At 38.4% G+C, this 25,244-nt stretch overlaps 1 protein-coding gene across 1 annotated transcript in view; it reads right to left on the reverse strand.

Annotated features, from left to right (window-relative positions):
• Nucleotides 1–23,795, reverse strand: part of PCBP3 (poly(rC) binding protein 3) — a 60,555-nt gene extending 36,760 nt beyond the window's left edge. The window contains exons 1-5 of the mRNA XM_053691044.1: nucleotides 23,727–23,795; nucleotides 20,297–20,320; nucleotides 19,170–19,202; nucleotides 16,022–16,138; nucleotides 14,791–14,922 (exon numbers count right to left, since the gene is read on the reverse strand). Of these exons, the coding sequence (XP_053547019.1) occupies nucleotides 14,791–14,922; nucleotides 16,022–16,138; nucleotides 19,170–19,202; nucleotides 20,297–20,320; nucleotides 23,727–23,795 (375 nt within the window). The remainder of the gene's footprint in view (nucleotides 1–14,790; nucleotides 14,923–16,021; nucleotides 16,139–19,169; nucleotides 19,203–20,296; nucleotides 20,321–23,726) is intronic.
• Between the last annotated feature and the right edge of the window lie 1,449 nt (nucleotides 23,796–25,244).

Genomic DNA, 25,244 nt, shown 5'->3' on the forward strand with positions numbered 1-25,244 from the left:
ACCCAACACTGAAGAGTGGGTAGATTAGACAAAATACAGTTTATGGTTACTCCCTTCATTAGCTGCAGTTACCAAACCTGCCTGTGCTTAACCCCCAATTTGCGTCACCAATGGTGACGCGAATTGGGGGTCGGAGGTAACAGCATCGAGTACATAGTACTATTTTGACATCTTGAAGGTCTGTGAATTTATTTTTTAAATGTTTTTTTTACAAATAAAAGCTATGTTTTACCACTGAGTCACAGGAATAATTTTTTTTTGCAAATGTCAGAGCACTAGCTCACTTAGCGCTATTGAAGCGTGAATCACTAAAAAGCCATATTTATAAATATCCTGCCTCCCAAATAAAATTTGAAGATTAGACAAAATGTCAGGAAATCAATCCCAACACGTCACCAACCTTTACATTTCTGATTAAGGAACTGTCCCCCTAATGTAGGGACTGCCCTAAAATCCCCTTCCTAGATGATGACCCCACAAAACCAGTCGCTGGGATGGAACACTGAGGAAACTCTGGCCAACTCAGACTACAAGAAACCTCTGTCATCGCCACAGCACTGTTTGTACCAACTTGAAGATTGAAATAAGTAACCACCATGACAATGCCTAATTGGAAGCGAATGAAAGGGAACCGATGTAAGAAGAGACTAATGATTCACTATAGCATACGCTGTCTGCATTTAACATTGCACAAGCTCTTCTAGTGAAATGCATGTGCAATGCTACTCCCTGCTCACTTGTGGCCAATCGGCCGCTAGGAGGGGGTGTCAATCATCCTGATTGTATCAGATCAGGATGATTTCAGTCTTACAACTGCTGCTTCTTAACTTCCGTTTCTGGTGGACCAGAAACGATGGGAGTAGAAAGCAGCATCCACTGCTTGTTAAATATATCCCCAGGTCTGAAGTGCTCAGAAAATCCATGGAGTTTCAAAAACAGTTATAGATATTGTCTCTTCCTGAGACGACCAAACTCCCTGAGACCTTCGAGAACCCCAAATCGCCAACAAACCTAACAAGCTAGCTTCAGTGGAGAGCATGTCCCATGAGGCATGTAAAGAAAACATCCCCTGAAACACAGGAATAGGAAATATCTACCAAGAGAAAGACTGTTCGATTAACGGAACAGAAGAATGCACTGGAATAGGTTGGTGTGATACCCATACCAGTGCCCTGGCATGCCGCCATCAGAGCCACTACCTCCATACACTGAGGGGTAACCTGAAAAAGAGATTGGAAACTCCGGCAACCGACTGTAATATGAGCACGCAATAGTCTGACAGGAACAGCCACATGGAAACCGATCTATGACTACCCCCAAAAGGACCCCGTTGAAGGATATCAGGTCTTCTGAAAAAGGCTTAACCTGACCATGATCAGATTTAGCATTGGAGGTAGACCCTTTGTTTTCCTTAGACTGATTCCAGGCTGGAATAGGTACCAGGTATAGCTTGATGAAATGGTTTTGAGAGGAAGAAAAACTTCTGAATCCTTGATTGGTGATAGGAGCGAAACTGTATGCCATATTTACCCTTGTCCCATTTCTTGGAAATGATTTGGATTAAATTTCAAGAGAACATCTAATTGTTGTAAAGCCTTATCCTCAGCAGGACATGCGTCCTGAACTCGAACATAAGGAAGACAGATCACCCTCAGAAGAGAAGATTTGACAGAATCAGATATCTGAACTAGGGTCTAGCCGCTGTCCCAGGTACCTTTCCCAGGAACTGAAAAACAAACATGCTTGCGTTTCTTGTAGATAAAGGCCCCAATTTATCAAGGTCTGTCGGACCTGATCCGACAGTGCGGATCAGGTCCGACAGACCTCGCTGAATACGGCGAGCAATATGCTCGCATATTCAGCATTGCACCAGCAGCTCACAAGAGCCTTGATAAAGCTGTAACTGGCGAAACGCGTCAGGGGGGTTGTGTGGGACAATGGGGTCCCACTAAAGTGCGATATATATGTATTTTAATGTAATCTATCTCCAATAGTGTAAAAACGAACAAGTAATGGGAAGCGTAATAGACAGTGTGTGAATGCATGCCAGTGTGTAAGGGTTAAACTTGATAAGCACCGAAACAGAACTTATGGGTAACTTTATTTAAACAAACAACCCGAGAGTAACCGCACTAGTGTTACAAGGGAATTTAACCCAGCAAAGGCATCGGCTGCTAATAGACTTATAACCGAACCTGACTTAGCATTAGTGACACACTGCATTACTAAGCTGTAGTGAATAACAGCGTGGAGCGGTAGCCAGGGAATTATGGCAAATATCATTACAAGTGAACCATAAAGATACAGTACACTGCCACACTTAGCTGTAGTGAACAACAGCGTAGAGCGGCAGTCAGGGAACCGCTGTTAGAATTATTACAAGTTAACATAACGACACAATACCGGGTGTTGGTTATGATTTACATAGAAGTATAATTACCAGTTAAGGTTAATGGGTATCAAGTGAAACTAAACTCAGAGGCTGAATATAATTAATAACTCACATAGAAGTACATCTATCAGCTATGGCTATGAGTATTGAGTGAAACTCAGAGGCAGAACATATTTATAATCACAGATATCAGAACCCACAGCAAGGAAACAAAATGAGAGTGCTGTAATATCGTAAACTTATAAAAACACTTCAGAATTACACATTACGTGTGTTATAAGAGTAAAATTAAAAACAAGCTTTCACTATAAAGACAACCAGTGTTTCAATTCCTAGCAAGAAACCGAAATCAAAGTGTTGCAACATTGTACGCTTAAAATAACACTGCAGAATTACATTCTATATGGTTAGCTGGGGAATATACCCAATACATAGAAGCCAAGTACTAATAAGTTGAATAAAATCCAAAGGTGGATGTTGGAACTATAAACGAAACAGTCTCTGAGCACCCAGTAAAGAAAGAGACAGAGATATATATATATATACATAATTACCCCGCCATCCATAGGAAAAAGGGTTTGCATAAAAAATAAACAAGACAAAAAGAAAGATTTTGAATAGTGGGTCCCAGAGCAAAATTACTCGTTAAAATTCAAGCAAATTGGTGTCTTTATTGAATCAGGTATTCAGAATTATACAGTAAAAACACACGCAACACAAATATCAGATCACTTTATTTATAAGGAGTGAAGAAAAATCATAGGTTTCCAATCATATGTGGGAAGAATTTATGTAATAACCTCGAATATAAGAGATAACCAAACACGAGCACACGTACCTTTACATAACCAAGTACAACTGATCTCAAGATACCCAACTATTACCAAGTTCTATGTATTAATATAAATAAAATCTGACAATCCCTGCTGTCACTCAGGTTTAATCACAACCCACTTTACACTAATTTAAGTCTCGAAGAACATAAGAGACTACCAAATACAAACAATACCCATTACAAGTTTGTGATCAATCTGGTTTTATTAATAAAATAAAGTACCGACTAGTCTAACTAAACCACATATACAAGTATTAAAAAAGCCGGTCACTTGAGCAATTCGACAAAAACCAGAAATAATTGACACTTGCCATTCAGAGATAGAGAGATTTTAATTTGTTTGTTTGTGTTCACCCATTTTTTAAAGTGAGAAATAAAAGTTACATTTTAAAGGCATCAGTGGCTCTACCCCAGTCTGGGCAGAGAGTGCTACACAGCATTTCTTTCCTGGGAACTAATCCCAATTTGTTTGCAAGCTCACAAGAGCTGCTGGTGCAACGCCGCCCCCTGCAGACTCGTGGCCAATTGGCTGCCAGCAGGGGGGTGTCAATCAATCCAATTGTACTCGATTGGGTTGATTTCCGGTGATGCTCAGGCGAACAGGTTATGGAGCAGCGGTCTTTGTGACCGCTGCTTCATAACTGCTGTTTCTGGTAAGTCTGAAGACTCCCCAGAAACAGGGGCCGTCAAGCTCCTTACGGAGCTTGTTAAATAGAGGCCAAAGGCTGCATAGCAGGCTTTAAAGATTTTTTAAGATCGAAGAACAATCCTTAACTCCACCAGAGTAGTTAACACTGGTAAGGCAAATAGTCCTGAAAAATGGAGACTGCAAAAAACAGAACTTAGACCAAAACTGCAAAGTTAAGCAAAATGACAAATAGTAAAATTTTTGCAAAACATGCAATTATTTGTAGAAAGAACAAAGTCTGTGGATCTACTTGCTAACGGGTCTATCCAGCAGAGGCACTTCCAGACTGCTCATTAATAGTCCTTAACAACTCTTAATATGCTAATCGTATTGAGCATTGAACCTCACCAGTATATTAATATACCACAGAAGAATACAGATATTGGATACACTGCAATATATGCTCCTAAGTAAGAGTATACCATTGTACAGCAAGATATAATAGTATTAAAATGTTATGGGATATCCTGTAAAATCCCATCTCAAAAGGTTATATAATTGTCCAACTATTTAACAGTAATACACAATATAGAATATACTGTAGTATCCTCACACAGGTGAAAGTTTACTATTGCACATCAACATGTTACAGTAGTACAAGACATAGATAACCTGTAATATCCCCACGCAATCAAATTAATATCATTGCACAGCACTATATAACAGTGGTACTAAATATGGAATGTACGGTAGTATTCTCTAACAGTGGAAGATAAACTATTGGTATAGCAATATATAGCAGAGGTACTAGATATGGAACATACTCACAGTTATTATTATTATTATCGGTTATTTGTAGAGCGCCAACAGATTCTGCAGCGCTGTAAACAGAGGGAAGTACAACAAAACAATTAAAGGGATCAGATGGGTAGAGGGCCTGCCAAGAATTGCACTGTTGTAATTAGCTCTTAAGAAGGTGATCTACAAACAGCTGGACTTAAGGGGGTTCAGGGGATAGCAATGGAGGAGTGGAACTGGTATAAAGTAAGGTTAGCATAGGTTGAATGCATCCCTGAACAGTAGAGTCTTTAGGGAGCGCTTCAAGCTGTTAAAACTAGGGGAGAGTCTTGTGGGGTGAGGCAGAGAGTTCCACAAGATGGGAGCCAGTCTGGAGAAGTCCTGTAAACGGGAGTGCGATGAGGTAACCAGAGAGGAGGAGAGTAGGAGGTCATGAGCAGAGCGAAGGGGACGGGAGGGAGAGTATCTGGGGACAAGGTCTGAGATATAGGAGGGAGCAGTGCAGTTGAGGGCTTTGTATGTCAGAGTGAGAATTTTGTGTTTGATCCTAGAGGCAAGAGGAAGCCAGTGAAGGGATTGGCAGAGAGGCGCAGCAGATGAAGAGCGACGTGTAAGGAAGATGAGTCTGGCAGAGGCATTCATTATGGATTGTAAGGGAGCTAGGCAGCAGGTGGGGAGACCAGAGAGGACAGAGTTGCAGTAATCAAGGGGGGAAAGAATGAGAGAGTAGATTAAAATCTTAGTTGTGTCTTGTGTAAGGAAGTGTCTAATTTTGGAGATGTTTTTAAGGTGGAAGCGGCAGGCTTTAGCCAAGGACTGAATGTGAGGAGTGAAGGAAAGATCTAAGTCAAATGTGACCCCGATACATCGGGCATGCGGGGTAGGGGTAATGATGGAGTTGTCGACAGTTATAGAGATATTGGGGGTGGAGATTTTGGAAGAAGGGGGGAAAATGAGGAGCTCAGTTTTGTAGAGATTTAGCTTGAGGTAGTGAGAGGACATCCAGGAAGAGATGTGAGAAAGACAGTTAGTGACACAGGTTAGCAAGGAAGGAGATAGGTCTGGTGCAGAGAAGTAGATTTGGGTGTCATCGGCATACAAATGATATTGGAAACCGTGGGACTTAATTAGGGAACCTAGTGATGACGTATAGATTGAGAAGAGAAGGAGACCGAGGACAGAGCCTTGCGGTACTCCGACAGAAAGTGGTGACGGGGCATAGGAGGCCCCAGAGAAGGCTACACTGAAGGTACGGTTTGATAGGTAGGAAGAGAGCCACGAAAGAGCTGTGTCACAGATGCCGAAGGATTGGAGGGTTTGGAGCAAAAGAGGGTGGTCGACAGTGTCAAAGGCTGCGGACAGATCAAGGAGGATAAGCAGAGAGAAGTGGCCTTTTGATTTTGCTGTAAGTAGGTTGTTGGTGACCTTAACAACAGCTGTCTCTGTGGAGTGATAGGGACGAAATCCAGATTGCAGTGGGTCAAGAAGGGAGTTTAACATAAGGAAATGGGATAGGCGTGCATATACTAGTTTTTCGAGAAGCTTTGAAGCAAGAGGGAGGGAAATAGGGCGGTAGTTGGATGGGGACGTAGGATCAAGGGAAGGTTTTTTGAGGATTGGTGTGACCAGTGCATGTTTCATCGATGAGGGAAATTTACCAGTGATGAGGGAGAGGTTAAAAATGTGTGTTAGTATAGGGGTAAAGGTAGCAGAGAGGGAGGGGACTAGCTGTGAGGGGATAGGGTCAAGGGGACAGGTAGTGAGGTGAGAGTGCAGTATAAGTGCCGAAACTTCTTCCTCAGTAACAGGGGAGAATGAACTAAGTTTCAGGTTATGAGGGTTGTGGTTGAGTGAGAGCATTTGAGGGGGGAGAGAATGGAATTATGTTGAGAGCTGATTTCATGTCTGATGGAGTCAATTTTGTTAATGAAGTGACTGGCAAAGTCTTGAGCTGACAGAGAAGTTGTATTAGGAAGTGGGGGAGGGAGGAGGAGAGTATTGAAAGTGGAGAACAGATGTTTTGGGTTTGAAGAAAGATTAGAGATAAGAGTAGAGAAGTAGTGTTGCTTGTGGAGATTAAGGGCAGAATAGTAGGAGTTCAAGATGAATTTGTAGTGAAGAAAATCAGCTGAACTCCGTGATTTTCTCCAATGCCGTTCAGTAGTACAGGAACATCTGCGTAGGTACCGTGTCAGAGGAGTATGCCAGGGCTGGGGATGAGTGTGTGATTTCCGAGCAATGGTAAGAGGGGCGAGATTGTCAAGGACGGATATAAGGGTGGAATTATAGTGGCAGATAGATTGTTCAGGGCAGGAAAAGGAGGAGAAGGATGAGAGGAGCGGTTTAAGGGAATTAGCAAGTTGTTGCTGATCTAAAGACATAATGCTTTTGTGAGGTTTGGTGTGAGGAGTAGAAGGAGGGAGAGTTGTAGGAAGGGATGATATGCTGCAAGTAAGGAGATGGTGGTCAGAAAGAGGAAAAGGGGAGTTTGAGAAGTTTGAGAGAGTGCATAGATAGCTAAAGATCAGGTCAAGAGAGTGACCGTCTTTGTGAGTGGGAGAATCAGTCCATTGTGACAGACCGAAAGAGGAAGTGAGTTGCAGAAGTTGTTTAGCAGATGAGGCAGTGGGATTGTTAAGGGGGATGTTGAAGTCACAAGAGAAAAGTAAAATATCTACACCACCTCCTTGTCTATTACCAGACCTAGGAGTGTGGCTGAAGTGGAGACCCCCATGTGACAGAGCAGCAGTGGATGCTGTGTCTAGGGGAGAGAGACAGGTTTCTGTTAGGGCCAGAAGGTTGAGGGAGCGGGAGATGAAGAGGTCATGTATAGAAGTGAGCTTGTTGCAAACACAGCAAGAGTTCCAGAGTGCACAAGTGAAAGGGGTAGTGGCTTTAAAATTAAACCCGGCTTGCACAGCAATATGTAACAGTAGCTCTAGACACAAGGAAAAGTGAACCTGATTGCAGTGACCAGGACAAGGGGAGGAAGCACATTAGATGACTTAGATGTAGGTTTGAATATGATATCCAATTGATTTAAGGGTAGATCTTCAACCTGTTTCAGGTCCAGAACCAAAACTTCCTTAAAGTGACATGAAACCCAAATTTTTATTCCATGATTTAGGTAGAACATACAATTTTAAATAATTTTCCAATTTATTTCTGTTATCAAATTTGCTTCATTCTCTTTGTATCATTTGTTGAAGGAGCAGCAATGCACTACTGGTTGCTAACTGAACACATATGGTGAGCCAATGATAAGAGGCATGTATATGCAGCCACCAATCAGCAGCTAGAACCTAGGTGCTTTGCTGTTCTTGAGCTTACCTATATAAACTCTTCAACAAATGAGAATGAGAATGAAGCAAATAAAATAATAGAAGAAAGTTATTTAAGTGTATGCTCTGTCTGAATCATGAATGTCTAACTATGAATTTACTGTCCCTTTCAGTAAGGAATGTAGAAGTTCCAATTTAATCTTAATTATTGAATTAACAATTCACTATATAAAATTGTTCCCTTTAAGGATACACAGCCTTAAAGGGACACCAGTCAAAATAACCTTTTATGATTCAGCTAGAGCATGCAGTTTTAAGACACTTTCCAATTTACTTCCATTATCACATTTTTATTATGCACACTTTCTAAGAACAAGATCTTACTGAGCATGTGTACAAGCTCACAGGGAATACGTATACTAGTCTGTGATTGGTCGATGTCATATGATACAGGGGGCCAGATAATGGGAGAAAAAAAATTAAAATTAATTTCATTACATTTACATTACATAGCCAGGTATTTTTCTATGTAATTCTCTTCCAGGAACTATCCATTGAAGTAAAATTTGGGATTAATATCCTTGTAATTCTCCAAGAAATCCTGAACACCTCTCTACTTGCCCTCTCCTTGACGAGGCAAAGAATTACTGGGAGAATACCTCTTAATTCTACTATCTTTCTTACTTCTATATCATTTCCTTGGCTTTATGTACTACTGGGAGAGAGAAGGAAAGAGGAGGGATAAACTTTGTTGTGGGGTGTATGTGCCTCCTCCTGGTGGCCAGAAGACAAATTCCCACAAGTAAGGATCTTAGTGGACTAGCACCACCTTAAAAAGAAAAGACAGTTCACTTGCACAAGCAAAAATATAAATACCACTCTCTATACTTTCAATAACAAACGGCAAGCAAAAAATATCACTCGCATTACAAATTGATGGCTAAGCACTGTGATCGTACAACAATTCAATTCATTCTGGAAATGTTAACCAAAGTTAAAAGCTCTTGTAAAGTTATTGTAACTGCTCACACAGCTTGATAAATCACAAAAATGGCCTCTTCGGTTTTATGTTGAAAGTAGACACGATCACTTGAGCACAATCTCGATTTACGCTTGAATGATTACTTTGACTTCAGAGCTCTGGTTAACTGTTTTGCTAAACATAAAAGTTCCACAAAACACATCAAAATACATTACAAAGTATAGTTACACTTATAATAATACCATCTAATGAAAATTATTAAAAAAAAATATATTGTATAAAAAAAAAGCTATAAGGGCTCAAAGATATGAGATCTCAGGTGTTAGGGAAAAAAGGCAGGCAAAGGGATTTAACATTGAGATACATAGATATACATGTCCAAAGATGGATATGTGTATGTATATATACTGTATATATATATATATATATATATATATATATATATATATATATATATATATATATATATATACACACAGGTATATATATATATATTTATATATGTGTGTGTGTCTATATATGTGTACATAAGTATTTATATGTGTATATATGTATTTACAAAAGAAGTAGTTTTCCAGCCTCCAGTTAGATTTAAAAGACCTTTATTAATTTCTTACAGGGTCCATCATATCAACCAACAACGTTTCAAACCTATTCCAGGTTCTTAATCATGTCTTAATCATGACATGATTAAGAACCTGGAATAGGTTTGAAACGTTGTTGGTTGATATGATGGACCCTGTAAGAAATTAATAAAGGTCTTTTAAATCTAACTGGAGGCTGGAAAACTACTTCTTTTGAATACATATTGGGGTCTGGCTAACCCTTTCCTGTGCCCCAGAAAGGAAAAGAAAGGTGCTGTCTTTTACTATTTCATATATATATGTATTTACAGACATATATACACACATAAAAAACATATATATACATATGAAGACATATATTTAAGTGCATTGGAGCCCTTTGCCGTCAAGTAGATGAAAACATTTAAAATCATATTTATGCAATATTCATATTTAATAAAGTGTTTCTGTGTATTTACTGTAAATATGTCACATTCCAATGTTCTGCACATAGCAGAATATGTTATATGCATTTATAAATATATATTCCTATATATATTTGTATATATCTATACCTATATATAATCATGTATTGTTCCAAAATACCCCCAGATATATGTAGAAATATGTATTTATGAATAAATAGAACATATTCTATTATTTGAAGAACAATGGAATGTGAAATATTAATATTTTCATGTTGGGTTAGAGCAAAATTAGGCCTAGATTTAGAGTTGGGCGGTAGCCGGGAAAACCAGCATTAGAGGCTCCTAACGCTGGTTTTAGGCTACCTCCGGTATTTGGAGTCATTAAAAAAAGGGTCTAACGCTCACTTTTCAGCCGCGACTTTTCCATACTGCAGATCCCCTTACGTAAATTGCGTATCCTATCTTTTCAATGGGATTTTTCTAACTCCGGTATTTAGAGTCGTGTCTGAAGTGAGCATTAGAAATCTAACGACAAAACTCCAGCCGCAGGAAAAAGTCAGTAGTTAAGAGCTTTCTGGGCTAACGCCGGTTCATAAAGCTCTTAACTACTGTACTCTAAAGTACACTAACACCCATAAACTACCTATGTACCCCTAAACCGAGGTCCCCCCACATCGCCTCAACTCGATTAAATTTTTTTAACCCCTAATCTGCCGACCGCCACCTACGTTATCCTTATGTACCCCTAATCTGCTGCCCCTAACACCGCCGACCCCTATATTATATTTATTAACCCCTAATCTGCCCCCCACAACGTCGCCGCCAGCTACCTACACTTATTAACCCCTAATCTGCCGTCCGCACGCCGCCGCCAGCTACATTATCCCTATGTACCCCTAATCTGCTGCCCTAACATCGCCGACCCCTATATTATATTTATTAACCCCTAACCTGCCCCCCACAACGTCGCCGCCACCTACCTACAATAATTAACCCCTAATCTGCCGACCGCAAAGAGCCGCCAGCTACATTATAGCTATGTACCCCTAACCTGCTGCCCCTAACACCGCCGACCCCTATATTATATTTATTAACCCCTAACCTGCCCTCCCTAACATCGAGGACACCTAACTTCAATTATTAACCCCTAATCTGCCGACCGGAGCTCACCGCTATTCTAATAAATGCATTAACCCCTAAAGCTAAGTCTAACCCTAACACTAACACCCCCCTAAATTAAATATATTTTTAATCTAACGAAATTAATTAACTCTTATTAAATAAATTATTCCTATTTAAAGCTAAATACTTACCTGTAAAATAAATCCTAATATAGCTACAACATAAATTATAATTATATTATAGCTATTTTAGGATTACTATTTATTTTACAGGCAACTTTGTATTTATTTTAACCAGGTACAATAGCTATTAAATAGTTAAGAACTATTTAATAGCTAAAATAGTTAAAATAATTACAAATTTACCTGTAAAATAAATCCTAACCTAAGTTACAATTAAACCTAACACTATACTATCATTAAATTAATTAAATACAATACCTACAATTACCTACAATTAAACCTAACACTACACTATCAATAAATAAATTAAATACAATACCTACAAATAACTACAATGAAATAAACTAACTAAAGTACAAAAAATAAAAAAGAACTAAGTTACAAAAAATAAAAAAATATTTACAAACATAAGAAAAATCTTACAACAATTTTACACTAATTACACCTACTCTAAGCCCTCTAATAAAATAACAAAGCCCCCCAAAATAAAAAAATGCCCTACCCTATTCTAAATTACTAAAGTTCAAAGCTCTTTTACCTTACCAGCCCTGAACAGGGCCCTTTGCGGGGCATGCCCCAAGAAGTTCAGCTCTTTTGCCTGTAAAAAAAAACATACAATACCCCCCCCCAACATTACAACCCACCACCCACATACCCCTAATCTAACCCAAACCCCCCTTAAATAAACCTAACACTAAGCCCCTGAAGATCTTCCTACCTTGTCTTCACCTCACAGGGTATCACACCGATCCGTCCTGGCTCCGATATCTTCATCCAACCCAAGCGGGGGCTAGACATCCACTGAAGAAGTCCAGAAGAGGGTCCAAAGTCTTCATCCTATCCGGGAAGAAGAGTGGATCCGGACCGGCAACCATCTTCTTCCAAGCGGCATCTTCTATCTTCATCCAATGAGGACCGGCTCCATCCTGAAGACCTCCACCGCGGACCCATCTTCATCTGGCGACGTCCAACTGAAGAATGACGGTTCCTTTAAGGGACGTCATCCAAGATGGCGTCCCTTGAATTCCGATTGGCTGATAGGATTCTATCAGCCAATTGGAATTAAGGTAGGAATATTCTGATTGGCTGATGGAATCAGCCAATCAGAATCAAGTTCAATCCGATTGGCTGATCCAATCAGCCAATCAGATTGAGCTCGCATTCTATTGGCTGATCGGAACAGCCAATAGAATGCGAGATCAATCTGATTGGCTGATTGGATCAGCCAATCGGATTGAACTTGATTCTGATTGGCTGATTCCATCAGCCAATCAGAATATTCCTACCTTAATTCCGATTGGCTGATAGAATCCTATCAGCCAATCGGAATTCGAGGGACGCCATCTTGGATGACGTCCCTTAAAGGAACCGTCATTCTTCAGTTGGACGTCGCCGGATGAAGATGGGTCCGCGGTGGAGGTCTTCAGGATGGAGCCGGTCCTCATCGGATGAAGATAGAAGATGCCGCTTGGAAGATGATGGTTGCCGGTCCGGATCTACTCTTCTTCCCGGATAGGATGAAGACTTTGGAGCCTCTTCTGGACCTCTTCAGCCGCCGGAAGATGGATGTCTAGCCCCCGCTTGGGTTGGATGAAGATTTTGGAGCCAGGACGGATCGGTGAACCTGGTATGGTGAAGACAAGGTAGGATGATCTTCAGGGGCTTAGTGTTAGGTTTATTTAAGGGGGGTTTGGGTTAGATTAGGGGTATGTGGGTGGTGGGTTGTAATGTTGGGGGGGGGTATTGTATGTTTTTTTTTACAGGCAAAAGAGCTGAACTTCTTGGGGCATGCCCCGCAAAGGGCCCTGTTCAGGGCTGGTAAGGTAAAAGAGCTTTGAACTTTAGTAATTTAGAATAGGGTAGGGAATTTTTTTATTTTGGGGGCTTTGTTATTTTATTAGGGGGCTTAGAGTAGGTGTAATTAGTTTAAAATTGTTGTAAGATTTTCCTTATGTTTGTAAATATTTTTTTATTTTTTGTAACTTAGTTCTTTTTTATTTTTTGTACTTTAGTTAGTTTATTTCATTGTAGTTATTTGTAGATATTGTATTTAATTAATGTATTGATAGTGTAGTGTTAGGTTTAATTGTAGGTAATTGTAGATATTTTATTTAATTAATTTAATGATAGTGTAGTGTTAGGTTTAATTGTAACTTAGGTTAGGATTTATTTTACAGGTAATTTTGTTATTATTTTAACTAGGTAACTATTAAATAGTTCTTAACTATTTAATAGCTATTGTACCTGGTTAAAATAATTACAAAGTTACCTGTAAAATAAATATTAATCCTAAAATAGCTATAATATAATTATAATTTATAGTGTAGCTATATTAGGATTTATTTTACAGGTAAGTATTTAGCTTTAAATAGGAATAATTTATTTAATAAGAGATAATTAATTTCGTTAGATGTAAATTATATTTAAGTTAGGGGGGTGTTAGTGTTAGGGTTAGACTTAGCTTTAGGGGTTAATACATTTATTAGAATAGCGGTGAGCTCCAGTCGGCAGATTAGGGGTTAATAATTGAAGTTAGGTGTCGGCGATGTTAGGGAGGGCAGATTAGGGGTTAATACTATTTATTATAGGGTTAGTGAGGCGGATTAGGGGTTAATACATTTATTATAGTAGCGCTCAGGTCCGGTCGGCAGATTAGGGGTTAATAAGTGTAGGCAGGTGGAGGCGACGTTGTGGGGGGCAGATTAGGGGTTAATAAATATAATATAGGGGTCGGCGGTGTTAGGGCAGCAGATTAGGGGTACATAGGGATAATGTAAGTAGCGGCGGTTTACGGAGCGGCAGATTAGGGGTTAATAATAATATGCAGGGGTCAGCGATAGCGGGGGTGGCAGATTAGGGGTTAATAAGTGTAAGGCTAGGGGTGTTTAGACTCGGGGTACATGTTAGGGTGTTAGGTGCAGACGTAGGAAGTGTTTCCGCATAGCAAACAATTGGGCTGCGTTAGGAGCTGAACGCGGCTTTTTTGCAGGTGTTAGGTTTTTTTTCAGCTCAAACAGCCCCATTGTTTTCTATGGGGGAATCGTGCACGAGCACGTTTTTGAGGCTGGCCGCGTCCGTAAGCAACTCTGGTATCGAGAGTTGAAGCTGCGTTAAATATGCTCTACGCTCCTTTTTTGGAGCCTAACGCAGCCTTTATGTGGACTCTCAATACCAGAGTTATTTTTATGGTGCGGCCAGAAAAAAGCCGGCGTTAGCTTTTCGGGTCCTTACCGACAAAACTCTAAATCTAGCCGTTATTTTTTCCAATTTTTTGCCTCCAATGACTACTATGGGGAATACGTGATATTCGACTTTTTACACTTGTCGGGTTACAGCGGGAGTGAAAACAGTTTACTTTCAACTTGTAATATGAACACAACCCGACAAGCACAAAAAACGTATTTCTTCTAACTTTGTTTATTGTAAAAAAACAACAAAATGTTTTTAAATTTTAGAAGGTTGTGCTCTAGAATCAAGATCAACAGTACAGCATATTAATATCTCAAAGAAGAAAGTGTCTGCAACTTTTTCCATTTACAATAGTTGTGTTCCAGCCACTTATATACAGATTTCGCTTACCTCTCTGATCTCTTTGATTTTGGAACCTCCTTTGCCAATTAAGGAACCACACTGACTTGCCGGCACCACAAGCCTAAGAGTAACCGGAGGTTTGCTAGTGGCAGTGCTGTTACTCATTGAATTTATAATATCCTGTGAATAAAGTATAATCACTTTTGATTTCAAAATGTCAATTCATAAATACTCAAGTAAACTGTTTACTGGGTATTATACTGCCCCTTTACTTCAGGCTGAAGTTATACAGTATTTATAAAAGATGAATGGGCATACGGTGGCTCACAAAGTTGTTTGCACAGTGAGTCTAGAAGAATATAGCCGTACTACCAATGATGAAGTGTTGAAGTGTTAAGGAACTTAGAGGTTGAATATCAACTTGATATGTGACACTCAGTAGATCAGTACTGCAGGAGTTTCAAGGACCAAACGGTTGGGTACTGGGAGTTCTGTTCATATAACTGAGCAATTGCATATTTTAACCAGTGGTGTATTTAGTATTTGGGTTGCCCTAGTCATTAAGAAATCTGCTGACACCCACACTCAACTATTTTAGCTATTTTTTGTTATATTTCTCAGAACAGGAGGCCAGTGATTCATTGAGGGGGCATACAATTACATTAGACAACCAGGAATCATTGGTTTAAAATAAAATTAATAAGTAAAAAAATGGGAAAGCATAAGTATGAGAAGGCATCACTTTATAGAACCACCCTCAAAGTGTGCTGCCAACTAAATACTGCTGCCCTAAGCATAGGCCTAGTTGGTCTAGAATACAATATTCCTGCGTTTGTAACTGTATGATGTCTGTGCATTTGGCACATTGTAGTGAATATCAGTTATTACAGACATTTGAGTCTTAGGGGCATATTTATCAAGCTCCATAACTTGTCCGCCTGCTCTGAGGAGGCGGACAGAAATCAACCTGATCAAATATGATCGGGTTGATTGATACCCCCTGCTAGCGGCCGATTAGACTATGTGAGCATATGCTAGAAGTTGTCTTTCCATGATGGTGTTGTGATTTAGTGAACATAGATACATTTGCCACCAACGGTTTAATAAAGGGGCATCTTTTTCCTAAAGACAGATAACCGTATGGACATATGTGCTATCAAGGTTGGGCTTTAGATTGTTCTGTGTATGTTGGATAGCAGTAGAATTGTGGTTGTGTTTTGATAATATTTATATTTGCCTCAATTTATATATATTAATAATATAAATACTCTCCTCTCACCTCTTCAAACTTATAAGCAATCATAGCAAAAGCTTTAAAGATGGCATCCGTGGGCCCAGTAATTGTAACAATTCGTTCTGGGCAGTTTCCCTCAGAAATGTTAATACGAGCACCACTCTAGGAGGAAAAGAGACATTTTTATTAGATTATTTGAATACTTTTACTGTCATGTGTATGCCGAAGATTGGGGGTGATATATGACTGCTAACTGATTCTCACTCATTAAACATTGGGTAATATAGAGGGGGCAGGTTTTAAAAACAGATTGAGACTGATATAAAAGGTATAAGGGTCTCGCTGCTTTAGGCTCATATTAACACATACGAATAATGATAGAGATGTGCCATGTACTGCTTGCTCTACGCTATTAAAAATACATATAAAAACAAAAATCAGAGTTGCACAATGTATACAAGGGGTAATATATAGAGTCAATTTCAAACAGTACACTGAAGAGATTGTCTTCGCAGAACAGTGTTGCTCAATTTTGTAATGTCAATATTCTAACACTAACCAGTAGCAGTTCTCTATCCAGTCCACTCCCTGCTTAGTGTTGCCACCTCGGCCATGTTAACCTGGACATTTATGAGTTACACATTCTGCAGATTGTTCACGGAGGAACACCTAGCCAGGGGCACAAAATAAGTTCCTCTCTGCACACATGGAAAAGGTGGCAACCCTACTCCACACCTTCCTGCATGCACAGTCCCCCTGCAACTGTGACCCGTGCTTAAAGGTACTTGTAGCTGCTTGGTAAAAAAGGGGAATGATATGGGATCTGGGACAAGATAGAGGAGCAAATTCTGCTGAGTTTTCTATTGAAAAGAACTGCAAAGTTCACATTACCACATTTTCAGTAGGACAAAGTGGAGATGAATGCATAAAGGGTTACTGTATACCTATGGGTATAAAGGCAAAGTGTCAACATGCTATAATATATATAAGAAACAATATGAAATGGTTATGAAGAATTAATAAAATCCAGCATTAAAACTGATTCATATAAAACTAATTTAATTCAACATAAAAACTTAAAAACAAAAAAAAGTAAACTATAGCAAGAAGCAATATAAAAAAGAACAATAAATATTAATCTGAGCTCAGATGTACATACTGGACCTCACAGGGCCCTAAGGACCAAATAAGGATATATGGAAGGGGCATCCCAAGAAAACAACAAATGTCCCAGAGTGAAATGAGAACAAATAGTCACAAATACATGTACTTATTAGGGGCATTTAGAAATACCTGTAAAAAGTCTTGATAAAGGCCTCTTAGAAGGCCAAAACGCGTCGACTTTGTGACAAACCAGCCCGAGTTTCTACTTTTTCTTTTAGGCCAGCTTTTTTTGCTTTTTTCTTTTTACAAGCCTTTTCTTTTTACAGGATTAAATTAGTTTTATATGAATCAGTTTTTATGCTGGATTTTATTAGGTCTTCATAACCATTTCATATTGTTTCTTATATATATTATAGCATGTTGACACTTTGGGGCCCATTTAACAAGCTCCGTAGGGAGTTTGTGGGCCCGTGTTTCTGGCGAGTCTTCAGACTCGCCAGAGACACAAGTTATGGAGCTGCGGTCTGAAGACCGCTGCTCCATAACCCTGTCTGCCTGGTCTGAGCAGGCGGACAGGAATCACCAGAAATCAACCTGATCGAGTACGATCGGGTTGATTGACACCCCCCTGCTGGGGCGGCGTTGCACCAATGCACATGAAGAAGAGGTGGCAGGCACTTCAAAGCAGACCCACAGGCGGAAAAAAGGGTAAAAAATACAAAACTTTATTGTAGCTCTAGGCTAAGTTAAAAAATGCAGACTGACAGGCAGGGGAACAGAACATACAAAGGTCTTACGCGTTTCGCGCCCCCTAGTGGCGCTTACTCATAGACTCTTGTGAGCTGGTGGTGCAATGCTGAATACGGAGAGCGTATTGCTCTCCGTATTCAGCGAGGTCTTGCGGACCTGATCTGCAGTGTCGGATCAGGTCCGCAAGACCTTTCTTATGCTATATTCTCTCTATAGCACACTTATTATGGTGGCGCTCCTTTACCTCCCCTCACTTGTTCTAAATATAATACGATCCTGTTAGGTGATCATTATTCTATAGTGAGCTTGTGTGACTACTACCTATTTTTCTTCTCACATTACCAAATTTGCCTACATGAGCAGCACCTTTTGCCAACATTAAAGGGATAATAAACCCAAAAATTGTCTTTTATGATTCAGATAGAACACACAATTTTAAACAACTTTCCAAGTTACTTCTATTATCAAATTTGCTTCATTCTCTTGTTATTCATTGCTGAAGGACTACTGGCAGGAAGCTGAACACATATAGTTAGCCAATCACAAGATACAAATGTGTGCAGGCACCAATTAGCAGCAGCTCCCACTAGTGTATGATATGTGCGTATTCTTTTTTTAACAAGGGATACTAAGAGAACGAAACACATTTGAAAATAAAAGTGAATTTAAAAGTGTCTTAAAGGGACAGTCTACCATAGAATTGTTATTGTTTTAAAAGATAGGTAATCCCTTTATTACCCATTCCCCAGTTTTGCATAACCAACAGTTATATTAATACACTTTTTACCTCTGTGATTACCTTGTATCTAGGAACCTTCTTCCAGCCCCCTGATCACATGACTGTGACTGTTTATTATCTATTGTCTTGCATTTATCATTGTGTTGTGCTAGATCTTAAATAACCCCCTGTGCCTGAACACAGTGTTATCTATATGGCCCACGTGTACTTTCTGTCTCTTTGTGTTGAAAAGAGATTTAAAAAGCATGTGATAAGAGGCAGCCCTCAAAGGCTTAGAAATTAGCATATGAGCCTACCTATGTTTAGTTTAAACTAAGAATACCAAGAGAAAAAAGTAAATTGGATGATAAAAGTAAATTGGAAAGTTGATTAAAATTAAAAGTCCTATCTGAATAATGAAAGTTTAATTTATACTAGGCTGTCCCTTTAAAATTACATGTTCTATCTGAATCATGCAAGTTTAATTTTGACATTCCTATCCCTTTAATTATTTAAATGCTTTGTTTTGCCTGTTGATGCTTCCATGTTGACATGACATGCACCCCAGCTTTGTGACAGTTATTGATTCACAATCTGAAAAACAGAAACATATGTCCTTACCTCTTCCCGCATTTTTTTGACAGTTTCACCTTTCTGAAATTATAACAAATAGATTTTATGAATAAAATGATTAGATCACTTCTCATTCCTTATATAAATAAATACATACTCATTTATATTTCCCAATAAAAACTAGCAGACAAATGGATTTTCATTATTTAATTAATTTAGAATTAACGAATATTGGGCATTAATTATTAAATACTTTTTGTGAGGAACAATTCATCCAAAACTATTTTTTTTGTCTGGGCAGGGTTTAAAAACATAGTTATATAGAAATAACAGTGCAATAATAAAATATGTTATCACATTAGAGCATTTTCTTCTTTGCGTGTTTAAATGTATTAGTTTGGTTGCGTACACAAGCAGTCTGTTGAAGTCCTAGTTCATAGGTACAGTCCCTGATTCTGAGCTCTGTACCACTGTAAATCTGAGACAGTCATATGTCCCTATTTGCAGAGTTTCCCTTAGCCCCGCCCATACACAGCAGACCAGCCGATTATCCCACCTACTATCCACTCGTGACCCCAACCCCTCCAACATGTTCCCTCCTACATGGTCTGTAGTTGCCAGTTGTGTCAGTATACTCGACATTGCTGTGGCCACAGTACTGTTGTCAAAAAAACTGCTACCACAGTGTTGTGGGTGGAGATCTCTTCTACACCAAAATCTCACTAGATATAATATCCAGCAGCAAGATCTCACAAATCAGTCTTGTGTATTACAGGTGAGTGGCAACATTGTGATAGGTTAGGGCTTGGGTGAGGGTAAACGCTCAGATGAGAGCTAGGTTTAACTGCTTAGAAACCAGAAAGGACATCTAAAGACTTAATGGAAGTTCACTTGTGCCATTTATACACAGGCAATATTATTGCAGCCATGTTGTCATCATTGGTATGACAACATATTGATAATAATATTGCTTGCAGGGCGAAAGTATAGCAGTAAATTGCCACAAGAGGTAGAAGTAGCTAGGATTAAATACATATAATACACAATTCACTGATATAGGGCAAACTGTGACCCTTTGTACAGACATCTGTAGAGACTTTTACAAGGAGGTATAGTAGCTATTTGTGGTATATCAACAATCAAGCTTATAGTTTCATAGTTCTGCAAGGTCTCACCTTTCCAATGATACTTCCAACTTCCTGTAAACAGAAACATATTGAATCATTGGTCTTTGTAGTTATAAACACAACTTTTTAACAGATGCATGGTTTCAATTTGTGAATAAATGTTACCTTATATTTTGTCTTTTTCATTGAAGATTACACTGAGTACTGCGTGCACATATATTACAGTGAGTCCTGTGTGTATTCTGTTTGGTGACTGGATGTTGTGTCCTGTCTTGGTACACTGATGATGCACAACATCCTGACTGGATGAACATGTGTTAGTGTCTATTCTGTTTGGTGGTTATGTCTTCTCTTGGTGCTCTGACACAGTGTCCTTTTTGAATATAGAAAGTACAGTAAGTCCATTATTGTCCACTAGGGGATTGCAAGAGTTGGCTAACACCATGTAACTGACTCTTTGCTGGGGGAAATTGGATCCTCTGGCTATCACATGGTTGGTGCAAAAAACGTTGCTCCAGGTTTGGAGTAATAACGGAGTAAATACTCTGAAACAACGTTTTTTGTCTCAGTAGGGAAAAAAATGAATTCATACACCCATGAAACAACATATTTAAAGGAAGATAATCTTTTCTTTAAGTTTAGGGTAACTTGATCCATTAGATAGCATGCGGTCATTGGAAAGAATGTGAACCCATAAATACGCCAGATTTAGAGTAATCAAACTGGAGGGCTCTGAAACTGCATCTCTGACAACCAATTTTGAACAAAAAGTCTCCTCTCTCAAATTATTCCAATATGAACCTCTAGATATCATATAGTTTTGAAAATTGTGATATTTAGTTCACTGGATTCTAAAATAAGTCTAGGAGACTGCATTACTCAAACATAAACAATGTTAAAACCTCATAGTATAAGGAGCAAATGATGGATCACATGACCCTCTAGATTTGTTAGCTGTACAATGTCAGTTATTTATTTCACCATAAATGAGGTGGGTATATACGTATATATATATATATATATATATATATATATGTGTGTGTGTGTGTGTAAATATATATATATATATATATATATATATATATATATATATATATATATATATATATATATATATATATATGTACTAATAGAACCCGCTCCAAAGGATATTATGGTGATTAGTAATGGAACACCTGACTGACAAAGTATTTGCAGATGAACCAGTGCACGGAACTCATAAATCTCTCAATATGAAAAAATAAGAAAAAAGTCAGATGAGTTAATCCAGCACAGACTAAATTGCAAACCAAATCTAATGATAGAATAAGTCTACAAAGACACAGGAAGCTGCTGATTCAAACCAGAGAAGGCTTTTATTAGTAAATAACTGTCTCTGTATATCACATGAATCAAATATTAATGTATATAGAACAAAAAAATATGAATTAAAGAAATCCAAAAAACCCCTAGGAAAAATCAGGCCTGATGTAACCAAAATATACCGGTATATATACTGAGAATTAAAGGCCTAGACCATAATTCACCTCTATTAAGCGTTAAGAATAAATCATATAGCAAGTGAACAAAATAGTATCAACACACAGTAACAAGATATCAGCAGAATATCAATATGCAACATATAACAGCAACTATAACTTGCGATCAAAAGCCCAGCAACATATATATGCCAGTTATGCAACGCGCGTTTCACCCTCTGAAAATTCAGCGTCAGAGGGTGAAACGCACGTTGCGTGAAGGTGACGCCTCTAAGCAGGTGAGGCATTGAACGTGAACCTGGGAAAAGTTTGGCCGGTTTTATGGTACAGCTGGAGTATACCTGCAAAGTGGTCTGGACAGAGACGGAAGGACAGCTCTCATCATAGTGGCATCAATACCGCGGAAGACACACTAGCCTGGTCTGGTGAGCGGGAGACGTCGAGCCTGGTTTGGTGAGCTGTGGGCTTTAAGCCTTCGATCCTGGTCTCTTTTGTCTATTCAATAAGGATGCTTTGCTGAATTGTTTGTTCCTACTGTGCTTGCTTCATTGTGTTCATATCACCGCTGTTTTGTCTGTGAGCAAGTACCGCTATAGCAAGTCGCCTTGAAGTGCCGCTACAATAGTGTGCTTAACATCGGCTTTTGCTTCTAATGACTGTGCATCATTTTGCTATTAATGTTACAACAAGCTGCCTTTGAAGTGAAGACAAGTCGAACGCTGACTATTAACACACTGCTTTAACTAACCATTCAGCTACAGTGACTATGTGCTATTACATTTCATCTATGTTACGTCTAACTGGCATATATATGTTGCTGGGCTTTTGATCGCAAGTTTTTTTTTGTTCTATATACATTAATATTTGATTCATGTGATATACAGAGACAGTTATTTACTAATAAAAGCCTTCTCTGGTTTGAATCAGCAGCTTCCTGTGTCTTTGTAGACTTATTCTATCATTAGATTTGGTTTGCAATTTAGTCTGTGCTGGATTAACTCATCTGACTTTTTTCTTACTTTTTCATATATATATATATATCTGTAATATGCTATTATGTTTATTATGTTTCTTTGTTTCCCCTGAAAAAAAATTGCTGCTGAATCTAAAACAAAGCAAATGTTTACTCAAAACTGACAATCCAGGTTCAAATACTCATTAGCGGTAAAAACAACTTTTACTGTTCTGTTGGTAGACAAGGATCAAACGTAAAATCAAATTTTTTAAAGAAAGCACAGGAACACCTGTTTTTCCAAAAATAACTAAGATCTGTTTGTGTTAAAATGTTACACTGATCTCTTCCTTGTGTTAATTTGATTGATGAACTGTAAAACTATCTCTATGTTGATTAATATAATGTATGTTAAACTGTGTTTTGGTATATGGGTGTGGCTGTGATCCTGTTTTGATGTACAAACGCACTTCAGAAGGGTTTTTCAATTCCAGTCCTCAGGCCAGATTTTCAGGATTACTTTGGGTGAAAGTAAGAAGCATGGTTCCTAATCAGCTGATAATTTAACCTTAGCTCTAGTTCGGATATTCTTAAAATCTGACTTGTTAGGGAGGCCTGGGTACTAGTGTTACCAGCTGTCTTCAAGAATAATACTGGACAATCTCATGGTAGGTGGGGGTCACACAATACCCCACCTAAAGCTCTTCTTTATCCCCTACTCTCTGCTGCCAATAATATGCATAATAACAATTCTACCTCTTTGATTGCCAGTAAAACACAAAAATCAGAAGGGATTTGACCCCCTTGACTGCCCCTCCCAACTTCTGCACCATATTTGTAATGTGTTAAGGCATAGAATTTCTTTTACATTTAGAAAACACTCATGGAGTTTTTGTGAAGATTTTACTGGACAGCCTGCTAAAATACTAGACTGTCCAGCTGAATACTGGACACCTGGCAACCATATTGGGGACCGAAATTGAAAAACCCTGGAAACACAAGTTACTAAGAATTTTTTATTATCTCATACCACTGCAAAGATACTCACCTTGCCGTGCATCAAGAGCCGTATGGTCAGAGTAACATTCAGACCCCCTTCTGAAACTTTGGCTTCCATATCACAGAAAATTGACAATTCAATGGGAAAATGTCCTGTTAAATGAAAATATATATCCTTTAGAGGTGGTCTAATTTAATTCACATGTACGTTATTATTCCTACACTGGCTGACAATACTCTACAGAAGTCCTGGATTGCTTTTGTTCAATTTTTTTTTTATTTTAACGTGCCAATATTTTACTTAATTTTATTTTTAATATTATCTCCTTCTTGCTTTGTTTTTTCCCCTCTAATATAATGATTTTCAAACAGGGCCATTATTTCCTGATTTCTTTGTTTTAATCCAGATACATTAATCAGGTTCTATTATTAATAAATGAAAGTTATATAAAATGTAATAATAAAAAAACAGACCAATTTACAGTCCTAGATAATCAATTTTATACACACCTGCTGTAATACCATTGAGACATAATTGGGAGATGTGTAATATTACACAAGCAGACAGGACTTCATGCCCACTGTCAGGAACTTGAGTTATCATACAAAGAGTGACATAGCTCTGCATGAGGAGACTAGTCTATACAAAATCACATCAGCAAACATACGCCTAGATTACGAGTGTTGCGCTATAGAGGGTGCTAAACAAACTCAACAAAAGTTATTTAACCCTCCATAGCACTACCATTACAAGTTTCTGAAAAGCCTCCTTGTGCATGCAATATGGTGGCGTTAAGCTCCATACCGCACAAAATCCAAGGGCTGAGAATACGTGCTCGTGCACGCTTTGCCCCATAGACATCAATGGGGAGAGAGTGTTAGAAAAAAAACAAACACCTTAAGTGCGGAATGGCGATCGCCGTAATACAACCACATTGATGTCTATGGGGAAAAAAGTTACGTTTAAACCTAACACCCTAACATAAACCCAAAGTCTAAACATCCCTAATCTGCCACCCCCCGACATCGCGGACACCAAAATAAAGTTATTAACCCCTAGCGCTCCCGACATCGCCGCCACTAATAACTAAACTAAATTAAACTATTAACCCCTAAACCTAACAACCCCCTAACTTTATATTAAAATTACAATATCCCTATCTTAAAATAAATAAAAACTTACCTATGAAATTAAAAAAACTAAATTTAAACTATAAATTAACCTAACATAACTATTATACTAAAATTAAAATAACTACCAATTAAAAAAAAAAAAATTACACATTAAAAAAACTAACACTACTAAAAAAATGTAAGTCTAAATTACAAAAAATAAAAAATACTAAATTACAAAAAATAACAAACACTAAATTACGAAAAATAACAAACGAAATTATCAAAAATAAAAACAATTACACTTAATCTAATAGCCCTATAAAAGTAAAAAAAGCCCCCTCAAAATAAAAAAAACCCCTAACCTACAATAAACTACCAATAGCCCTTAAAAGGGCCTTTTGTAGGGCAATGCCCTAAATAAATCAGTTCTTTTACCTGGAAAAGAAAAATA

Source organism: Bombina bombina, chromosome 1, assembly GCF_027579735.1.
Source record: "Bombina bombina isolate aBomBom1 chromosome 1, aBomBom1.pri, whole genome shotgun sequence".
NCBI lineage: Eukaryota > Metazoa > Chordata > Amphibia > Anura > Bombinatoridae > Bombina > Bombina bombina.